Raw genomic sequence first — 23,766 nt, 5'->3', positions numbered from 1 at the left:
CATGGGACTCTGAGATCATGGCCTGAGCAGAAACCAAGAGTCAGACGCTTAACCTGCTGAACCACTGAGTTGCCCGTTTTCGTTTTTTTTTTTTTTTTTTTTTAAGATTTTATGTTTATTATTATTTTAAAATATTTATTTATTTGACAGAGCACAAGCAGGGGGAGCAGCAAGCAGAGGGAGAAGGAGAAGCAGGCTTCCTGCTGAGCAGGGAGTCCCATGTGGAGCTTGATCCCAGGACTGTAGGATCATAACCCCAGCTGAAGGCAGCTACTAAGGCTCCCCAAAGATTTTATATTTTCAAGTAATCTCTACATCCATCGGGGGCTCGACCCCATAACCCCGAGATCAAGAGTCACATGCTTTACTAACTGAGCCAGCCAGGTGCCCCTAATTTTAATGTTTCTTGATGTAACTTTCTGTTATTTTGTGTCATACTCTTCTCTGTAAAACATGGATAATATCTTGTTTCTTTTTTTTTTTTTTTAAGATTTTTAATTTATTCATAGAGACAGAGAAAGGGAGGCAGAGACATAGACAGAGGGAGAAGCAGACTCCATACAGAAAGCCTGACATGGGACTCGATCCAGGGTCTCCAGGATTGCACCCCAGGCTGCAGGTGGCGCTAAACCGCTGCGCCACCAGAGCTGCCCTAATATCTTGTTTCTTAAGTAATTATGAAAATAGGATATTTATCTTATGTTTACTTTCATACAATTAATTCTATATAATCTGTCAATTTATTATGTTTTGATAGATTTAAACTTCCAACTTTTAAAGATGAGGAAATCATTATCCTTATATTGTTCTTACATAACTTTTATTTCCTCTCGTCCCTTCCCAACTTTTGTTATATTTGCATGTTAAGTGTAATAACGTTTTGCATCTTAACTCCTTCGTTTAATTTTATTTTTAGTTCTGTGGTTAAATAGCTTAGAAGTTTATCACCAGTTACTTTGCCATGGCTTTTCTAGTTTTGCTTGGCTAACTAAATTCTTCCTTTAATAGAGTCTTCTAAAAGGACCTATGGGTATAATATTCCCTGAGTTTTACATGTTCATAATTAAATAGTGATTTTGTATTTGGGCAGCAGTTTGATTAGATGTAGAATCCTTGAGTCATACTTTTCTTTAAGAAAATTTTTAATAGTAATCTATTATGTTCTAGAGTTAAAGTTGGAGGCCAGCATGATTTTATTTTCTTGTTTTGTGACAATATTTTTGCATGTCTGTTCTGGATCAGTTTTTTCTGAGACATGGTATGCCCTTTCATTGATTGATTGATTTATCTTTAAACTCAACTGGAGGCTTGAACCCACGACCTGGTCATTACACATACTTCTGACTGAGCCAGCCAGGTGCCCCTTCAGTATCTAGATTTAGATTTTCTTTATTTTATTATTTTAGTAAATCTTTTTGGAATTATGTCTTTAAATATTTATTTGTTCTGTTATTATTATGGTCTTCTTGGGCTCCAATTATTCATGTGTTAGATATCCTGTTTTTTATATCTATTATTTTCTCTCATCCCCTCTTAAAATTTTACTTTCCTTTTCCTTTTTTTAATCCTCTGTGTTCATTTCAGAAATGTCTATTTTCTACAGTGTTTCTTCCAGTTTCAACCGTTTCTTCCAGTTTTTATGATTGTTTTATTTTTTCGAGGTCTTTTCTAAATTGTCCAAGTTTATGTTACATAATTTCCTATCATCTAGACATCTTTTAGCTGAACTCCTACGTCTTGGCATTATGCCTTTTTTCCTTAATAATTTTTTAAATTTACAGCAAAAATCTTAGCTGTAATTTTTATTACTTTGTGGCAATATTTTTATGATAAGGGTTTTTTTGTCTACTAATAATTTTTCCTGTAATTTTCTTCCCCCTTTTTGGTAACTTTGTATGGATTTGTGCTTGTTCCTTTGTGATAACTCATCTGAAAATGTGAATTTTTGCATCGTAATTTATTTTTAGGAGATTTAAGGAGCTAGAGCCACATTCCAGATTAGCTAATGTTCCAAAAACTCTAGGTAAGGTTTTGGTTGTTAAGTTTATTTAGCTATTTTACCAGTCAGTGGGCACAGGCAGCTGTTTTTGCAATGCAGCTTCTCTTCTATGGAAGCAGAGACAGACTATTATTACAAATATAGTTTTTTTGTGTGATTCCTTATTAGACCCCATTCTTTTGATTTTCGTATCTCAGCTCGGTCCACAATGTTGTCTTGTTGGCCCATGAATCCTACCTTCTGCTGGGAATTTGTTTTGTCACTCAGAGGGGACCTCTCACCTTTGAGGAGTTTACTTTGCTAGCTCTTTCTGAGATGTGCAGCTTTCTTTAGGAAACTCTTACACTTAATTTTGTTCTGGAGTTTTAGCTGGATTCCAGTTATGTAAAAATGCTGAGTGTGTTTTTATTTATTTTCTTTGCTGTTTTTTTTTTTAAAGATTTTATTTATTTATTCATGAGAGACACACAGAGAGAGAGAGAGGCAGAGACACAGGCAGAGGGAGAAGCAGGCTCCATGCAGGGAGCCCAACGTGGGACTCGATCCCAGGTCTCCGGGATCACACCCTGAGCTGAAGGTGGCACTAAACCATTGAGCCACCTGGGCTGCCCTCTTTGCTGATTTTGAATTAATTGCTTTTAGGTGCTTTTTAAGAAGATTAAGGGGAAATGGTTACTTTATGCCTCAATATTAAAATTGGAAGTCCATATTAAATTTTAAAGTAAAACAAAAATTCTTGATTTCAGTATTTGGCAGTAATGTATATTCTAGTATATGGTAGAGAAAGACTTAGATGGGCCCCCCTCAATCCCCACCCACCCATATAGTTCAGTCTGTTCTCTTTAGATACCATAGAGCAGTGCTAGTTAAATATCAGTTTGTTGATGTAAGGTGCTTGAGCCAGAATGTAAATCAGTGCACTGCTTCCTTTATCAGGGAAGTTTTATTTTAAGAAAAATGTCAGTAAAACTAAACAGTGTGCTTAGAGACATAATTGATTTACATTCTGGTCAAAACTTCTTACCTTGTTGAGGACTGGGGACAGTTTTCAGGTTGACAGCCAGTTTATGAATGATACTGAGTATCACTGCTGTACATTATGCATATGTGGCTGTCAAACTGGATTATTACATACATGGTTAATGCAATTATCTCTATTCTTCATAATTATTACCATTGGCCAATTAATTGTATGTGATCTTCACTGGTTAGTATGCTGAAATAGAAGTGTTGCTTCTGTATAATTAGGAGTCCTTGGGATGAAGGATAGTTTGCTCTCTACTTCTTCTCTGATAGAGAATCTTCAGTGTAATGTGATTTATTTCTCTAAGCTATAACATGGAGATTATACTGACAGAGGTGGTTCCTAAAAGAATACTGTTGCATAAATGTTTCAAAAATGTGAATTGGGTAATTACAGAGGGTGGTAGAATGCAGTGTTACAGCTCTACACTATGTAAATTTGGGGGTATGCTGTCTGAATCTAATGTTGGTCTTAATTCTTTTGCTGAGGAGACATGGAAAAATAATCCAAATATAATAAGATGGTAAAATTTCAAGGTTTTGTCTAAGACTTTCATCTGATTGAAGGATGTGTTTTTCTGGATATGGTGTTTAATGTCTAATTGGCCATTAGAATTCTCTCTTCCTGGGGGTGCCTGGGTGGCTTAGTTGGTTAGGCATCTGAGTTATGATTTTAGCTCAGGTCTTGATCTCAGGATTGGGATCAAGCCCTGCATCAGGCTCCTCGTTGGGTGTGGAGTCTGTGTGGGATTCTCTCTCCCTCTTAAGAAAGAAAAAGAAATCCCTTTCTTTTTTAGTCAATTAAAAAAAATATATTTTTATTTATTTGTTAGAGGTGAGGGGAGAGTAGGCACAGGCAGGCATGGGGAGTAGCAGAGAGAGAGGGAGAAGCAGGCTCCCCATTGAGTAGGGAGGCCGATGTGGGGCTCGATTCCAGGACCCCAGGATTGACCTGAACTGAAGGTGGACACTTAACTGTCTGAGCGACCTAGGAGCCCCTGAATTCTCTCTTTTTATCAGAAACCATGAAATATATCAGTGGCAACATGTAGAATTAGGTTGAGATATTGATTACAACTTTTTTTGTTATGTTCCTAGCATAATGGATTTTGCCCATGAGACCATAGTTTCTTCCTTCAGTGTACACCTTTAAGCTTGTTAGTCATTGGGTAGACATGAAATACTTGATAAGAAAGAAGTATAACTTCATTAGTATTAAGTTATACTTTCTCTAAATTTTTCTAAAAATTAAAAATATTTTCTAAATATCAATAAAATATTCTGTTTCAAACTAAACATTCATGAGCAAGACATATTATGGGACTCTATCTTCATATGTAGAGAAAATGGTTCGAAATGATGCATACATCTTTGATGGGAAAGTCTTCCTTTATAACCATTCTGATTATAAACTTTAATTATGAAATAAGTAACTGTGAGCAGTCCTACTTACCCAGTGACATTCTTGGAATAATTCTATATCCTTCCCAGTCGTGTTACCAGAGTGAATTATTTCAAGAATGTCACTGATTGTAACTAATGTTCGCTGTCATTGGAGTTAATATAGTATTTTAATAGGTCTGCCATCTTGGGTATAGATAAAGCGTTGGAAAAATATAACCGCTGAAGTCACATAAAATAAATTAGCCAAAAAAATAAAATAAAATAAAAGAAAAGAAAAGAAAAGAAAAGAAAAAAGAAAAAAAGCCCCTTGTTATTGCAGTCTAGTTTCTTTCACACTGCCACCAGATGTCAGTGTAACCACAGGACCAGAGAAATACTGCAGGTAGATAAATGGCTCGTGAATGTTTTTTTTAAATTTTTTTTAATTTTTTGAATGTTTTAAATGTATAAAAACAAGTTTTATACGTATTAGGTATACAATGGAAATATTATTTTATTATTGAATTGTATAGAAAAATGAAATGCATAATGGAGAATAGAATACAAGTAGAACTTAAAAAGCATAGATACAGTTAAAAATTCATTTATAAATAAAATGTACTAATAGAACACATAGATGATCTCTGACGTTCTCAGAAATCGCCATCCTACAGCCATAACAAGAGGAGATGGACAGCCTGTGGTTTTAACTGTCCACTTCAGCCTGACTTTGATGTTTCTCAGTAGAATTACTGTCAGAATCTGAGCTTTAAAATGAATTGTGTATATCTATCTTATAGATGTAAAACTCAGCTCATTGTAATTTGCATTTGGTATACAACTTGCCTACAGTAGTTTCCTAGAATACAGCATGTTAGGCATTTTTCCAAAAGAACATTCATTAGGGATAAATACATTTTTAAAGGTTCCTCTTTTAAAAATCTATTCTTTAATGGATGTTGCATTATATGATGATCATTATTGACTGTTCCTAATTAGAATGTCTTATTTCTAGTTAGATTTCTTACCTACATGTATGTATAGGTTTGCTGTATTTGTCCCGAATGAGAATCCTATGTTGAGTTTATGCCTTGAAGTCTTTATTTGGGGCTTTGGACTGCACTTACTGTGCTCCGTGTCTCAACTAAATTTTGATTTTGGTTAGAATTTTTATATGGGTCAAAACTGTTTTCATTTCTTTGATTTCTTCTTTTTAAAATTATTTTGTTACTCAGTATTCTTTCCCAGATTACTTCTTTTAACTTCTTTTCCCTTTAATTTAGGAAATGGAGAAACTTGTTTCTTCAACAGTAAATCGTCTTCCTAGAAATTATTTAAATTGTCATCCTTGTTTTCTTAGACTTGTGCTCTTACGGACTTCCCCAACACTATAATATAACCTCTTGTGGGAGGGGCAGTGTCCCTTCCCTTAGAGCTTCTGGTTTTTTTCTACTTTCTCAGCTAGAGTTTTATAGAACTAATACTTGTTTGGATTGAAGGGAGGAAAGCCCTTCTCCCATCTCTCTGTGTGCCCCACTTTAAGCTATGCTTTCCAACTGGGGTGTTTTATTATTCTGGTCTCTGTGGAATGCCGCTGTAATACCAGATCACTATGATCCTGCTTTCCTTTTCTCTCTGGGAACCACAGTACTTCTGCAGGTTCTAGAATTACTTGTTTCCTTTCTGTCCTTGATCACTTAACCCCAAGCCATAGGAGCCACAACTGGTGTCCTGTTCCTCTATCCTATGGCTAGGAATGCATGTATCTTAGATAGACGTGCCTGGTATTCTAGATTAAATTCTAGTTCAGTTAAATTCTAAACTCTAGACCAATACTGTTTCATAGAACTTGGAAATGTCTTATATCTACACTATCCAGTATGATAATCACTAGCTATGTGTGACTCTTGAGCACTTTTTTTTTTTTGTAAGATTTTATTTATTCATGAGAGATACAGAGAGAGAGAGAGAGGCAGAGACACAGGCAGAGACACAGGCAGAGAGAGAAGCAGAGAGAGAAGCAGGCTCCATGCAGGGAGCCCGATGTGGGACTTGATCCTGGGTTTCTGGGTCATGCCCTGGGCCGAAGGCAAGCGCCAAACCGCTGAGCCACCCAGGCATCCCGTTCTTGAGCACTTTAAATGTAGCTAGTTTGATTGAAGTACTCAAATTTTAATAAATTAATTTAATTTTAATTAATTTAAATTTAAATTTTTGTTTAAAATCTTGTATAGTTAACATACAATTAATTAGTTTCAGGCATACAATAGAGTGATTCAGCAGTTCTGTACAATACTCAGTGCTCATTGTGATGTGTACTTTTTTTTTTTTTAGATTTTATTTATTTACTCATGAGAGAGAGAGAGGCAGAGACACAGGCAGAGGGAGAAACAGGCTTCATGCAGGGAACCTGACGTGGGACTCAATCCCGGGACTCCAGGACACACTGTAGGCTGAAGGCAGTTGATAAACCCCTGAGCCACCCAGGGATCCCCCGTGATGTGTAGTCTTAATCCCTATCACCTGTTTCACCCATTCCCACACTCGCCTCCCCTCTGGTGACCATTAGTTAGTTCTCTGTAGTTGAGAGTCTGTTTCTTGGTTTGTCTCTTTTCTCCTCCTTTTGTTCGTCTTTTTTGTGTCATAAATTCCACATATGAGTGAGATCATATGGGATTTGTCTTCCTCTACTGACTTATTTTGCTTAGCATTATACTCTCTAGATTCATTATGTTGTTGCAAATGGCAGGATTTCATTCTTTTTAATGGCTGAATAATATTCCACATGTACATATATTTATGTACATGATATATACGTATACATATATATCACATCTTCTTTATGCATTCATCTATTGATGAACATTTAGGTTGCTTCCATAATTTGGCTATTGTAAATAATGCTGTAATAAACATAGGGAACATATGTCTTTTTGAATTATTATTTTTATATTCTTTGGGTAAATACCCAGTAGTGGAATTTCTTGGTTATATGGTAATTCTATTTTTAATTTTTTTGAGGAACCTCCATACTGTTTTCCACAGCGGGTGCACCAGTTTGCATTACCACCAACAGTGGACAAGGATTCCTTTCTCTCCACATCCTCATCAACCTTGTTTCTTGTGTTTTGATTCTGACACTATAGTTTTAATTAATTTAAATGTAAACAGCTACTTGTGGCTAGTGGCTTCTGTATTGGAGAGTTCTGCTATTTATGGATCCTTAACTGAGCAGTAGTGAGTGCTCTTCTGTCTTTGAAGCGTTTGTCTCCTTTGCCGTAGCATGTGATACTAGGTGGCTCCTATAAGGTGTAGAGAGGGAAGGAACAAAGAGTCACCAGCTTAGCCAGTTATCTTTGCTTCAGCAAGATAGTAGACCTTACAGCAGAATTTTCCTCATTATCCTCAATTGATTAGGTGATTATCAGGGTTCTATCTTCTTCATTAGGCTTAGTTCCTGCTATCAAGGGCTTACCATCTAGTTGGGGTTATTAAAATAACAAGAATTCAAGGCATACTATAATAAGTCCTGTAAGAGACACAAAGTATTATGAAGGTGAGTTCAGTCCTAATTACTATTATTATTCTGCTGTAGATTCATCTATTTTCTTGTCTGTTTCTCTTCTCCCTGTTTCTTTAAGTTTAAAGCATTTTTTTTAAATATATTTATTTATGATAGTCACAGAGAGAAAGAGAGGCAGAGACATAGGCAGAGGGAGAAGCAGGCTCCATGCACCGGGAGCCTGATGTGGGATTTGATCCTGGGTCTCCAGGATCGCGCCCTGGGCCAAAGGCAAGCGCCAAACCGCTGCGCCACCCAGGGATCCCCAGTTTAAAGCATTTTTAATTAATATATAAAGTACAACTTTATAGTATTAAGTAAGAGTGTTCAGTTAGATTTTTCTGCTATCTTTTTAAAAATTCACTTTTATGCACAGTAGGAATATTTCAGATATGCAAAATATTTTTGGAATTCCCATTTGAAATTCTCCTAAAAATTCATGGCATTCTTAAATATAGAGAAGAATGAAATAAATTGCCATGTACCTGACACTGAACTTCAATTGTTTTCAACTTAGGGCAAGTCATGTTTCATTTATAGCTCTACTCACTGTCTCCACTCCATTATTTTGAAGGACAACTCCATTCATCATATGATTTAACACATAAGTATTTGTGTATGTATCTTCAAAGGGTAAAGATATTTCTTGAAAAAACAATCACAATGCTATTATTGCTCTTAAAGATAACAGTAATTGATCAGTATCATCAAACTTTCAATTGGTGTTTGAATTTCCCTGATTGTTGTATATATGTTTATTTGTATTTTTCAGATTGTTGACATCAGGATTCAGATTGTTGAAATCAGGATTCAGTTAAGATCTCTGCATTGTAATTAGTTGATAGGTCCTTTATTTCGTTTTTAGTATAATTTTCATCATTTCTAGCTCATGTAATGTTTATTACCTGTTCATTGATTTTAGAACAGTCTTAGGTGGATAGTCAGCAATCTTAAGCATACTAATGGTGTTCTAAAAGAATGTAATATATTTGCAAGAGTTGATTTAATTTTCCTTGTTCTCCAGATACCATCTTGTGCACAGATTGTTACTGATGCTCATGTGAGCATGTTACTTGAAGATTTTGATTGAGATACATTATATATTAGTTGGTATATACTAAGAATGATACCACAAGAATACAAGGGGACTTACAGTTTCATGCTGTTGAAATGTCTGGTCCTAGTTATCCGCACCCATGAAGTAGTTTCTTTCTCTTCCTCCTTACTTTCTTCCTCCTCTCTTTCTTCTTCCAAATACCTTATGGGATACTTTTCATGTTTAAGGCCATCCTAGTCTTACGTAGAAATTTTGTTTTATTTGATGATATTCACAAATCAGTTTCTCTCTACTTAGAATCACTTGAGTTGTGGAAATGCTTCAATTTTTTTTAAAGAGATTTTATTTATTTATGAGAATGACAGAGAGAGAGGCAGAGACGTAGGTAGAGGGAGAAGCAGGCTTCATGCAGGGAGCCCAGTGTGAGACTCGATCCCGGAAATCCAGGATCACGCCCTGAGCCAAAGGCAGATGCTCAACTGCTGAGCCACCCAGGCATCCCTGTGGAAATGCTTCTAAACCAAAGAAAGTTGGTATTACCACCTTGTTGAGGAAAAAAAGAAATTTTCTTTTAAAAAAAAATTTAAATTCAGTTAATTAACATATAACGTATTATTGGTTTCAGGGGTAGAGGTCAGTGACTCATCAGTCTTATATAACACCCAGTGCTCATTATATCACCTGCCCTCCTTAATGTCCATCACCCAGCCCCTTCCCCTCCAGCGACCCTCAGTTTGTTTCCTAGGATTGAGAGTCCCTTACGGTTTGTCTCCCTCTCTGATTTCTTCTTGTTTTATTTTTTTCCTCTCTTTCCCTGTGATCCTCAGTTTTGTTTCTTAAATAAGATCCACATATGAGTGAGACCATATGATAATTGGCTTTCTCTTATTAACTTATTTTGCTTAGCATAATATCCTTTAGTTCCATCCATGTTGTTTCAAATGGCAAGGTTTTATTTTTTGATGGCTGAGTAATAGTCCATGTAGTGTATATATGCGTGTGTATATAATATATACACATATTTATATATATGTGTGTGTGTGTATATATATACTGCATCTTCTTTATTCATCTGTCAGACATCTGGGCTTTTTCCATTGAGGACCTTGCTGCTATAAACATTGGGGTGCAGGTGCCCCTTTGGTTCACAACATTTGTATCTTTGGGGTAAATACCCACTGGTGTAATTACTGGGTTGTAGGGTGGCTCTATAAGAAATAAATTATAGTTTAGTGCCTATATTGCATAGAAATACATACGCATCTTTAAATAATAATATTCCCTCAAAAGTAAATAATTCTTCAGCTTTGCCATAATGATTAGGTTGCTGAAGTATTTTGCAGTAAAACCCGTTTATTGGCTTCTAGGGTATGATTGTCAGTGACAATAAACACATATATTTAAATTATAAATTCTACTCAAATTAAAGTGAATAGAAATTAATTTCCAATAAAGACTGCTGTGATTAGATGATGGAAAATACAGAAAATCTGTAAACACTGATGATTATAAGCATTTTGTTGTTGTTGTTGTTGTTGGATTGGGAGGGAGGTATTTGAGTTGTAGTCATTCATAACTGTTAAGTGTGAAGTCATGACTTCATAAAGCCCCAGTAAGACCAAGCAGAAAGTATACAGTTTGTTGTCTTGGAATTTAAATCTTTCCAAGATTTATTGTTGTCAGTAGTTGGAGCCTATTCTTAGACATGAGAGAAGGAATAAATGATACTAATTAAACAGTCTAAGGAAATGTCATTAGATTCAGTGAAAACTTGGGACAGGAAATAGAAGGGCAAGAAAGAACATAAAGGTTCTGTGTTAACAGCTTCTGCCTACCTTATAGGCCCAGTTGTGTTTTTTGGAAGAGAGGAAAATCTGGCAAATGAATGGCCGTTTGTACAGGTAGTGACCATGGGAAGAGATTATAGACTTTGGACTCCTTTTTTGAGGATGGTAAAATTGTATGTTTGTAACGCTGGTTGACAAGATCAACGTCGTTATAGAAGAGGAAAAGTAAGCATGTTTATTTAAACCAGTAAGATTGGTCATAAGTAATTATTCTGGAGAAGGTAAATCAGACAGTAAGGCTCCTGAGGCCAGAAGGTAGATTATAAGTAATGATGCCTAGAGAATGTTAGGGACTACTGAGGAAAGTGAAACCCAGTGTAAAGGGACAGCCACTACTTGCTCTAGCCCAGTGTTGCCAGATTTTCAAGGTACTTTGAGTATGGATATCTGTATTTTTTTAATATGAAAATTTCTGATTTTTGAATTTTGCCTTAACTATAAAACAAAACAAATTAACAAAGCCAAATAAAACTGTGTGGACCAAATAAAACACATGGGATAGAATCCAACTGATAAGCTGTTCAGTTTGTGACCCTCGGTAGAATATATTTATTTGTTGTTTACAGAACCCAACTAATAGATAAAGGCATACTTTTTTGTCTCCTGAAAGATGACTTCAGGGGTCTTTTTCTGCACATAGCAGATCTCTTTGATCATAATGAGGAAACAGGACTGTGTTCCAGATGTTTGAATCATCTGTCTGCCCCTACAGTGTTGCTTCACTAATTCTGTAGTCTTCTCTATATCCTTCTGTACTCTAAGCTGTAATACAGGATCTGAAATCTTATTATAGGGAAATGCCGTACAAAGATTGAGTTCTCATACAAGTATTATATCGGAATTTCTGTCTTATGGTATTTATTTAATTTTATTTTTAAGAGATTTTATTTATTTGACACAGAAAGAAGCACAAGTAGGCAGAATGGCAGGCAGAGGGAGAGGGAGAAGCAGGCTCCCTGCTGAGCAGAGAGCCTGATGCGGGGCTCTATCCCAAGACCCTAGGGTCATGACCTGAGCCAAAGACAGACACTAAGCCACCCAGGTGCCTGTCTTATGGTATTTAAATGTTATTTTGAATTGTTCTTTGGACTGAAATTCTGTTTAAAGGCAGATATTAAAGTGAGCTTGAAGATAGTGCCTTGAGTCACAACAGCAGAAGTATCATCTTGTGATGAAAAATTTGTAGACTTTGGAATAAGCCAATCTCCAAAATATTCCTGTACAAATTTTTGAAATACAATACCCAGTTGAAAAATTGTTAATAATGAGACAGACTAGAAGATATATGGTTGAGAAGAAAGTGTCTGTATTAACAGCATAGATATCACAAACATCTTTTTTTTTTCTATTTTTATTGTATAAACAATAGCAGACTTAAAGAAGAAAAAAATTGTCCCTTATCCTACATGTTTGTATCTTTAAGAATTCCCTACAATTCCTTATGGGTAGGTATTTTATGTAGTTTATACAGAAATTCATATAGACATTTTATAATGGAAAGAGGCACTTTGCATATCATATGATACATGCATATATCCAATTTACATTTTTTCACTTACTCTGCTCTAAGCATTTTTTTTACATTTCAATACTATTTTAATAGTTATGGTTTTAGATATTATTTTAGTCTACTGAAGGTATTATATCTTAATATTAGATATTTAGACTTTTTGTTTTATTACTAGTCACTTCATGTTTGAAAAGAATAACTATGAAATCTTTCCACACATCAAATTTTCAGTTGAAGGATGACTAAGTAAAAAAATAAGCATTTTATTTACACTTTCATGTAAACCTTATTAAGTCACCAAAAAGTTGATAAATCATCACAAGGACACCATTGCATAACATATTTGCTAATGTAAGGAATATTGCCATGTTTATATGTGTTCCCATATCTATTTATTTCTTGTACTTTTTAAAAATAAATTTATCTACTCATGTCACTCATCTATAAGATTCTTCATGTTTTCCTTACTGATTTTTATGAATTCTATATATTATTACCTCATTCTTAAAAAAGATTTTATTTATTTATTTATGAGAGACACACAGAGAGAGAGGCAGAGACATAGGCAGAGGGAGAAGCAGGCTTCCTGGAGGGAGCCTGATGCAGTACTCAGTCCCAGGACCCTGAGATCATGACCTGAGCCAAAGACAGACACTCAGCACTGGACCACCCAGGCGTCTGTATTAAAGTTCATTTTTATGTTTTGTGAAAATAATTATTTCCCTGAGTACTTGTTTCCTTACTGCTTTTTCAATTCTATTGTATATGTATCTCTTGAAATCCCTTTATCTTTTATTTTGTGATTGTATCTATGGCATTAAGATTTAAAATGGTTTTCTACTAATATCTTATAAATGTACAATTCTGGTTTTTCTTATTTATTTTTATTTTTTATTTTTTGATTATTGTGTGGTGAAAAGTTTGGCTCTAAATTCACTTTTCCTTTAAAAACTGCTAATCAGTTAATCTAACACCTCTTACCAAGTCCTGTCCATGTCTCCCCAGCCCCCACGTTCATATTTTAATTAATGCTGATGTTCTGGTAACTACATTCAAGGTGATGATTTTTCAGTGGAATAAGCCAGAAAAGCACTTTGGGACAAAATAAGTGAAAGGAGAGAGGTAACTAAAGGAAAGACTTTAAAACACAAAAGAGCCTGCACTTGATGGTTTTGAAAGTTCTCGGCCTCTACTCAGAGCAAAAGGCTTGAATTAAGACTTCCAAGCAAATACCAAAACCATGACACTACTAGGAAAAAGTAGTATTAAAGTGAAGTCTCCTTTATGATTTGTAAAGTATTTTGATAAAATCTGTGTGTGTTAAAGGTGGTGCCTTATAGTAGTATTCAGGCAGATGAAAGGTCCTCTAAAGATTTTAGGGTGTGATTTATAGGCACACTCAGCCAAGCAGTGGGGCTTTAAGAAGTTTAGGAGTGTTGCTCCTCAGCAGAAGCCCAGGGCAGAGAAAGGCTTTATCTCAAAGAGCCTTGTGAGCATGGTTTTGTCTATTAAAGAGAGCCCTAAGAAGATTGACAGAAGACCCACAAAGTTTTAAGAGAAGTGCATTGTTAGAAATGCTTCTGACATGAAAGTTAGGCTGAAAGATAATACAAAATGTAAAGAGACCATCAGCTACAGGGGACCCTGCATGGGGTAACAATCACTTCCCATTCCTTCCCCTTCACCCCTGGCAACTGTGAAACTACTTTGTGTCTATGGAATTGCTTATTCTTGACATTTCATATAATCACCAATATGTGGCCTTTTGCATTTGTTTTTTTTTTTCACTTAGCATAAAGTTTTCAAGGCTCGTGTTGCAATATACATCAGTACTTCATTCTTATTTATGGCTGAATAATATTCAGTAGGATGATGTACCACCTTTTGTTTATCTGTTCTTCAATTGATGAATATTTGGGTTATTTCTGCTTTTTTTTTTTTTTAAATTTTATTTATTTATGATAGGCACACAGTGAGAGAGAGAGAAGCAGAGACATAGGCAGAGGGAGAAGCAGGCTCCATGCACCGGGAGCCCGACGTGGGATTCGATCCCGGGTCTCCAGGATCGCGCCCCGGGCCAAAGGCAGGCGCCAAACCGCTGCGCCACCCAGGGATCCCTGCTTTTTGACTGCCATGAATAATCTTGCCAAAATTATTTGTGTAAAAGCTTTTTAAAAAAAGATTTTATTTATTCATTCATTCATTCATTCATTCATTCATTCATTCACTCATGAGAGACCCAGAAAGAGAGGCAGAGACATAGGCAGAGGGAGAAGCAAGCTCCCTGTGAGGAGCCCCATGTGGGCTTGATCCCATGACCCTGGGATCACAACCTGAGCCAAAGGCAGACACTCAACCAGTGAGCCACCCAGGTGTCCCTGTGTAAAAGTTTTTGTGTGGATATATGTTTTCTGTTTTGTTTTGTGGAAATTTCTAGGAGTGGAATAGCTGGGTCATGTGATAACCCTATATGTGACTTTTTGAGGAACTACAGGACTTACAAAGCGGCTGTACCATTTTATATTCCGAGCAGCAATGGATGATGGTTTCATTTCTCCACACCCTTGTCAGTACTTGTCCATCTTTTTGAGTATAGCCATCCTACTGGGTGTGAAGCGGCATCTCATGATTTTGATTTGCATTTCCCTCATGACTAATGATGTTGATCCTTTTATCTGTTTACAGGTTATTGTTTAAATTTTGATTACAGGGATCCCTGGGTGGCGCAGCGGTTTAGCACCTGTCTTTGGCCCAGGGCGCGATCCTGGAGACCCAGGATCGAATCCTACGTCGGGCTCCCGGTGCATGGAGCCTGCTCTCCCTCTGCCTATGTCTCTGCCTCTCTCTCTCTCTCTGTGTGACTATCATAAATAAATAAAAATAAAATAAAATAAATTTTGATTACAGCAGTAAAAGAACTCATTATGTGACTGTCTCATTTAATTTATAAGTTCCAAATAAATACTTCTCTAGATTTTATTACTTGAATCTTATTGTTTCCATTTTTTTTTTAATTTTTATTTATTTATGATAGTCACACAGAGAGAGAGAGAGAGAGAGGCAGAGATACAGGCAGAGGGAGAAGCAGGCTCCATGCACCAGGAGCCGGACGTGGGATTCGATCCCGGGTCTCCAGGATCGCGCCCTGGGCCAAAGGCAGGCGCCAAACCTGCTGCGCCACCCAGGGATCCCCTTATTGTTTCCATTTTAACATCAGTTGTGTGCAGGTTTATTTTTCCTGTGCTAATGGCAAAGATCTGATTAGTCAGTTTGAGAATCCTGCTTAGTGTTAATCTCAAGTAGTGTTGTTGTTTTTTTTCCCCTCTCATTATTTCTATTCTTAGTATTTGTGTTGGTGCGTTTCTGTTTGAAGTGACCAGTCAGTATAAATCCTCTTCTGTTTTCTGTCATCTAGCTCATATTTACTGAATGGCTCTTATATGTCAGTGAAGTGTCAGCACTTTACGAAGGGCTGAGGATACATAGTGAGTGAGTTTTACAATCTGGTGAGGAATTTATGATGAACAAGTATGCATGTGAATTATAATGGCAATCTATTAGTAAGTGATAGAGAGGAATGGAGCATGATGATATGATAGAAAGTAATAGGGGGATCTACTTTAGGTGGGTTAGTCAGTGAAAATTTTTCCTAGTTGTTGCATTGAAAGAACCATTGAAATAAAAGTAGTGTGGCTAGAACACAGGAAAGTGAGGGGGAGAGGCTTACAAGGTGAGGCTGAACAGAGAGCTGTTTTCCTTTGAAAAGCTCTAGCTGAAAACTCATTGTTTCCTTAAAATAAATAAATGAACAAATAAATCAGCCAACCAATTAATTAAAACTTCTGACCATGCCCTACAGAATTTAGCTTCTTCTTGAGACCTGTCTCAGGAACAAAGGACATCTTGCTGTTCCTCAAACATACCCTCTTTGCTTCCTCTTGGCCTTCATGCTCGTATTTCCTGTTTGGAGTACGCCTCCTCCAGCCTCCTCCATCTCTTTGCGTGACTTTACTGCTTTTTATCTTTCATTTCTCTCTTCATCTGTCTTTGTTTCAGAGTTGACCTTTCTCCCCTTTTCTAAAGTAGTACACTTATCCCAAGTCACTGTGTATTATTTTACTCTGTTAATTTCTTTCACAGTATTTTTTTTATGAGAACTTATTTTATTTATCTATGTTTGTTTATTACTCATCTCTCTGATTAGAAGGGAAGTTCCATGAAGGCAAATACCTTGTCTGTTGGGTTGACTGCTATAACCCTCGTGCTTGATGCACTCCCAGGTACTGTGGAATGTCTGGATTAAGTAATTTAATTGCACAGTCTTGAAGGATATGATGAAATGGTAGATTTTAAGTTCAGAGAGGAGCTCTGAAAAAAACAAAACAAAAACTGCTATTATAGCTGTGAGGTTGATTTCAGTGGCTTGTTGTTTATAGCCCCTCTCTTATAATCATGGGAATTCTTCTATGGAGCTGTCAGGTATGTTTATATAGTCATCCTTAATTTACATATAATGTGAAATCGTAAGAAGCGTAATGACTTCTTTCAGAGAGCTGTGGTTTGCTGATTTTCTGGGATCTGTAAGTCAATGTGGCTTTTCTTTTTGCTTTTAAAATCAAATTTTGGAAAATTTGAGCCATTATGTCTTGAAATATATATATTTTTCTGTTTCCATTCTTATTCTCTTCTCCTTTGGGACTTTCAGTTACATGTATATTGGACTATTTGATGTTGACCCACAGGCTCCTCCTGATGCATAGTTGATTTTCCTGAAGTCCTTTTCTCGGTTTTTTCATTTTTTTCCCCCAAGTTTTATTTTAAATAATCTCTACATCCAATGCAAGGCTCAAACTCCTGACTCTAAGGTCAAGAGTTGCATGCTCTTCTGACTGAGCCAGTCAGGTGCCACTCTCTCAGTTCTTTAGATTGGGTGATTTATATTGAGGTCTTCAAATTCATTGACTCTTCTCCTATCTCCAATCTTTTTTTAGGCCCATCCCTTTCTTTTTTTCAGCTCTAGAATATCCTTTTTAAAAGACTTTATTTCTCTGCTGTGATTCTCTTTGTACACCTATCTATATACCATCTATATTAAAAGTAAAGTCTTTGAACGTATTTCCCTAAAATTTTTTTTTTTAATTTTTATTTATTTATGATAGTCACACACAGAGAGAGAGAGAGAGAGAGAGAGGCAGAGACACAGGCAGAGGGAGAAGCAGGCTCCATGCACTGGGAGCCTGACGTGGGTTTCGATCCAGGGTCTCCCGGATTGCGCCCTGGGCCAAAGGCAGGCGCCAAACTGCTGCGCCACCAAGGGATCCCTGGTGACTGTTAAATCGAACATCTGAGCCGTCTTGGGGTCAGTTTCTCGTGACTGCTTTCTTTCTTTTTTTTTTTTTTTTATAATTTTTAAAAAAATTTTTAAAATTTATTTATGATAGTCATACACACACAGAGAGGCAGAGATATAGGCAGAGGGAGAAGCAGGCTCCATGCACCGGGAGCCCGACGTGGGATTCGATCCCAGGTCTCCAGGATCACGCCCTGGGCCAAAGGCAGGCGCCAAACCCCTGCGCCACCCAGGGATCCCTGGTGACTGCTTTCTGACTTGTATATGGGACATAGTGCATAGTATGTTAGAGAGACTAGAATTCTTTCATAAGAGAATTGTTGGTATATTTTTATCTTTTTTAAATTTTTTTAAAAAAGATTTTATTTATTTATTCATGAGAGACAGAGAGAGAGGCAGAGGGAGAAGCAGGCTCCGTGCAGGGAGCCTGACGTGGAACTCAATCCCGGGTCTCCAGGATCCCACCCCGGGCTGAAGGCAACACTTAACCGCTGAGCCACCCGGGCTGCCTTTTTTCTTTTTTTCTAATAAATCATTTAATAACATATAATCTTCAGTTTGTTTAGGTTTGCTTTTATGCTTTGTTAGACTGTATCTGTGGAAAGCTTAAGGTATTTTCCCAAGTGTGTCTAATTAGGCAGGACTCTCACCTACCAACCTCTGCCTTTTTCCTCATTTTGTCAGGGCTTATTTTAGGCTTAGAGCAGATATAGAGTAGGCCTTACTCTCTGATGTGGTTTTTACTCCCAAGGCAATGAGGTATATAGTTTCACCACTGGCAGGACTCTTAGGATTTCCATTGCCCTCTGTAGCATTTGACCTCTAGTTATCTCTGTTCTATCCTCAGTCCTTTAGCAGTTCTCCAGTAAGCTTTGTCTTGCCTTAGGCATGTGCAGCCCAGCCCACAGCCAAAGATTCTTAGAGATCTCCTACACCAGGACCGCTCTGCACTTATCTTTTCTCTGGGTCCTCACATCAGATGTCAACTGCTTGAACTCTAATCTTTGCCTCCTTATCTCAGTGGACTCCTGTCCCTCTGCTTGAACGGTTTCCTTTCTTGGAGCACCTTTTCTTCAGCCCTACCCTTGCCTTGCTTGGACTTCAACTCACTGTTCCATAATTAAGAACTGTTGCCAGGCAGAGAGCTGAAGTGGTCAGGGGGCTTACCTCATGTATTTCCCTTTTCTTAGGAATCACAACGTTCCACCTACTATTTAATGCCAGAAAAAGTTGCCTTATATATTTGTTCACTTGTATGGTAAGATAGTTGACGGTGGGAAGGCTAGTTTAGTTCCAGTTATGTTGTCCTATCCAGAAGTCTAATTCTGAAGCCTTTTTAGTTTCAGGGGATGTGTTCTTAAAAAGAGCAAATCTCACTTCCTTTAGGATGTTTTTTTCCCTATTCATCCAGGCAACTGTTATTTATTGCCTGTCTTCTGTCTGTATTTGGCACTAAGCATACAAGCAGAATGAGACACAGTGTCTTTTCTTTTTTTTTTAAGATTTTATTTATTTATTCGTGAGAGAGACAGAGAGAAGCAGAGACATAGAGGGAGAAGCAGGCTCCCTGTGGGGAGCTTGATGTGGGACTCCATCCCAGGACCCTGGGATCACACCCTGAACTAAAGGCAGGCGCTCAACCCACTGAGCCACCCAGGTGTCCCGAGACACAGTTTCTTTCTTCATGGAACATACTTTCTTAGTGGATTAGGAAGCCAGCAAATGGGAAGTTCAAGTCAGATCTTTTTCTGTTTTTTAATAAACTTCTATTGTATAACATACATTGATATTGCACGGCACCCTACCTCCTTATTTTGGTAACTTGTTAAATAAGGAGAAATAAGTTAATCCACCTTTCCCAAAGGAGAGGCTTTGGTAGTAGATGTAAGCTCTAAGTGTACTTTTCTGAACCACTGTTTCTTAATTATTAATTGTTAAATTTGCCTTATATTGAAATAATTAGTGAGCTATAATAATGCTATTTATTTGCTCATGTATTGGTTTTACTCTTTTACCATTGGGTAATGTTTTCACCAGAGATGCAGATGTCATATATCTTTATGTATTTATGATGTTGAAAACAATTTTTCTGTTTCTCTACTATAGTGTATTTAACAATCAAAACAAATATTTTTGACTTTCATTTTTGTAAGGTCAGCCTAACTCATGAAAAACAAACATCTTTATCCTGCATCATATATCACTGCCAACAACCTGATAATCTTCAACTCGGGGTCTGGCCAGAGAATGATTTTTGCCGGCAATCTCTGATAATGATGTATGAATTGGATATGAAACAGATTTTCTTCCTTTTCTCTTATGACCTCCACCCAAAATTAGATTGATTATAGACAAATAGCTTGAAAAACTGTTGTTCTTTTCTTGGTAAAATGCTCTGAATGTTAACTTAGAAATAAGATATGTTAAACATCTATTACAGTGGTACTGTTTCAACCATGGTGGTTTCTGAACCATCACATTTCTGAAACCTCCTCTGATAGGAGAACTCTGGACTACAGAACTTACGGGGAAACTTTGCTATAAATTCAGTATACAAAACTAATAGAATATCAGTGACGTGTTATTTATCTTCAGTAATAATGAATATGCTTACCATTTCTTGTTTTCTACTTTTAAATGTTTTATCTTCCCTGTTCTATGTGTGCTAGCGTTTTTCATGTGTGGCCTTCATTTAAAAGTCTAGTGCCTTTCTAATTTTTGACTGAAAGTTGTTGATTTCATTTACTTCTTACCTGTAACTTTAATAAAAGGAATAAATATATGCTTGAAATGAAATAAAAAAATCATACTTGCTTTTCAAACCACCTTTCTCATTACCAAGCACATGAAGTCAGACCTTCTTATACACTTTCTGATAGCTCTTCCCCAAACTTGTAATTCAAAGAAGTCTTAAGTCTTAACAGTAGTCTCATACCTACATCATTCACCTTGTACCTTATTTGCTAAAGGTATATTTGTGTGTGTACTTATTTTATCAAGTACTATATACCTCTGTTTTTGGCATTCCATTTTTTTTTTCCTCCATTAACTCCTCCAGAATCATTGCCACCCTCAGTGCACAGTTTTGTGGTAAATAACATTTTGGGAAGTTTGGTCTCACTTGTGTGGTGTATCACCTTAGTGATATCACTCCTATGTTTTTTCTCACAAGGTAGGATTTTTAAATTGTTATATGTATCTGATACTAGGTGACACTTATCTTGGGCTCATGTTAAATTCAGTACATAAGATAAAGTAGAATAATTTGGTGAAATTGGTAAAAGGGTAAACCATTTTTAGATACCTATGGGCATGCAAATTGTTCTTCAAAGGATCTACTTTAGCATCATCTTGGGAGCCATTAGTTTCAGTTACTGTGGGTAAGTGACATGTAGTTCTTTAATAATACTCTTTAGGTTATGTGGAGTCCCCTTTTCAGATAAGCACAGTTTTACTGTATTTTCATTGATTGATACAAAAAGTCCTTTTAAACAATCATTATTGTTTATGATGGTAAAAAATATCTATGATGCAGAACTTGCAGTGTTGCTTTTTCGGTTTGCTAGTGACTATTGTTATTTGTGGTCAAATGGTAATAATAGCAAATCTTTCAATCCTATTGAGACTGTTCTTCAGTCTGGTGCTGTTTCTTCTGACCTGTTCACTCCTATCCCTCTCCCAATTGCATTTTTAACAAAATAGAAACATCGTCTTCATTAGCATAGAAAATAAAGGTTTGCCTCTTGCTTCCGTTTCCTCTGTATCTTTTAAATAGGATTGAAAATAATTTTGTTTGTTCACAGAAAGGATGGTATATGTTAATAGGTTTGGGCTAAGACAATTGTGATAAATGTTTTGGTATTGCATAGGGAGTATGTGTTTTGATTTCTTGATAGAAATGATCACAGCATTGTGAGTTCCACGGTGAATAAGTGATGAGAACATCACCATAGTGTCCAGTTTACAAACATGCCTTTGTACTGACAATAATTGTTTTGACTGCTGTATTGCAGCTGTTGAAAATGGACAGATAGATGTGTTAAGGCTGTTGCTTCGACATGGAGCAAATGTTAATGGATCCCATTCTATGTGTGGATGGAATGCTTTGCACCAGGCTACTTTTCAGGTAACCTCTGAATTTATTATTTCATTTCCATGTAAATTATGTGTTTTACCCTTTTAAAATGACAGTTCTATACAGTTTTTGCTTCCTACTTGCCTGTGATTTATGATGGTTAGTGCAGTACAGAAAAGGCAGTCTAAATGCTAATGATCATTCTGAATAAGCCAACTGCTCTAGTAGTTCCAGCAGCTTTGGGCTTCAGGGATTATCTGAGGTTTTCATATGTTGATAGCATAGTTAAGAGACCAACAGAATATTTGGGATATAAGTTGATAAGGAGCAATGGCACATTTTATTTATAACAGTGTGTTTAGAAATTGTGGTAACTCTTTAGTGCTTGGGATAGCAAACTAGTTTTACAGGCTTTAAACGAATTATAATTTTTAGAGATCAGTGTTTGATCTGTTTATGTTTAATGGGCCAACTAAAGGTATAGAATAATCTGATTGTTTAATGCTTCCTTCCCATTGAACAATATACTTAAAAAAAATTTTCCTTTAGTGAGGATGAAAAAAACCCAAAACATAGCAATAAGAAAAGAGATACCTTCTATTTTCTTTGTTTTCTCCCATTTAAAATATGAATCTGTGCTTTAGGAAAATGCTGAGATCATAAAATTGCTTCTTAAGAAAGGAGCAAACAAGGAATGCCAAGATGACTTTGGAATCACACCTTTATTTGTTGCTGCTCAGTATGGCAAGCTAGAAAGCTTGAGCATACTTATTTCATCGGGTAAGATTAATCCATTAGCCTTTGCACTGTTAAGATCTTGAGTTTTAACTGTGTGTCTTCCTAGGAAGTATAATTCTTGACCAGATATAAATCAGGTTGTGAAATTTATGGTTTTATGTTAGTGGTAAATAAGAGTACATACATGTTGATTTATAAGCCTGGTTACTAAGCGTCTATTACTAACATAATGTGATGCACAGCTACTAATTTATCTGAGGAGGAACATAATGATCTATCACCAAAGCAGGTTTATTGGCAAGTTGAATGATGGGTCTTTTCTCACTTATGGGGACCTAAGCAGTTTCAACTTTCTAGGGCATAAGACTATATAATCTTAATTAATTAGGTAGCTATTTTGTTTGTTTTTTAAAGATTTTATTTATTTATTCATTAGAAACACACACAGAGAGAGAGGCAGAGACATAGGCAGAGGGAGAAGCAGGCTCCATGCAGGGAGCCCGATGTGGGACTCGATCCTGGGACTCTAGGATTACACCCTGGGCCAAAGGCAGGTACCAAACTGCTGAGCCACCCAGGGATCCCCTAGGTAGCTATTTTGTATCTTAAACATTCGAGTTGTATGTTTTGATGAATTGTATGATTATTTGAATGGTTTTGTTTGAAAGCTTGTTTACACTTTATGATGTTAATAGCAACATAAAGTTGCTAAGGGTTTCTTTGTGACAAACATTACACATTGGAGAAGATGATGTTGAGGTGGCATTCTTATGCTGTATGACATTTCTGTGACCAGGAATGTTTGTTATGTAAGGGCTTTTAAATTCCTCCAAACACTGTGTATTCACTCACAGTAAATAACCTGATGAAGCATGGATAGTTAAAAGTAGATGGGAAATACACTAGATTTGCCAGTAGGACAAAAAATTTTTAAAAAATACCTACCCTTTTTATATATTACTGTCATACTTAGATTTTTCATAAATTACCTCCAAGGGTGCCTGGGTGGCTCAGTTGGTTAAGTGTATGACTCTTGATCTTAGCTCAGGTCTTGATTTCAGGCTCATGTGAGTTCAAGCCCCATCCCATGTTGGGTGCATGGAGCCTACTTAAAAAAAAAAAGTTACTTCCAAATATATAAAACAAAGTTTATTTAGACAGCAAAGTACATAGTTTCTTATTTCTGCTTTTTCCTTACAAACTTCAAATGCTCAAGTTGAAG

At 36.5% G+C, this 23,766-nt stretch overlaps 1 protein-coding gene across 5 annotated transcripts in view; it reads left to right on the top strand.

Annotated features, from left to right (window-relative positions):
* The window catches only part of ASB3 (ankyrin repeat and SOCS box containing 3), an 80,209-nt gene that overhangs the window by 20,241 nt on the left and 36,202 nt on the right, over nucleotides 1-23,766 (top strand). For 4 of the 5 annotated variants that reach the window (XM_072741268.1, XM_025992641.2, XM_025992643.2 and 1 more), the window contains 2 exons: nucleotides 21,745-21,857; nucleotides 22,451-22,586. The exons of the other annotated variant lie outside the window; for it this stretch is intronic. In XM_072741268.1, the coding sequence (XP_072597369.1) occupies nucleotides 21,745-21,857; nucleotides 22,451-22,586 (249 nt within the window). The remainder of the gene's footprint in view (nucleotides 1-21,744; nucleotides 21,858-22,450; nucleotides 22,587-23,766) is intronic. 5 annotated transcript variants of the gene reach the window in all.

The sequence above is a fragment of the Vulpes vulpes genome, chromosome 16 (genome assembly GCF_048418805.1).
Source record: "Vulpes vulpes isolate BD-2025 chromosome 16, VulVul3, whole genome shotgun sequence".
NCBI lineage: Eukaryota > Metazoa > Chordata > Mammalia > Carnivora > Canidae > Vulpes > Vulpes vulpes.
The sequence above is the reverse complement of the archived record's forward strand: the minus strand, read 5'-3'. Positions and strand labels throughout refer to the sequence as shown.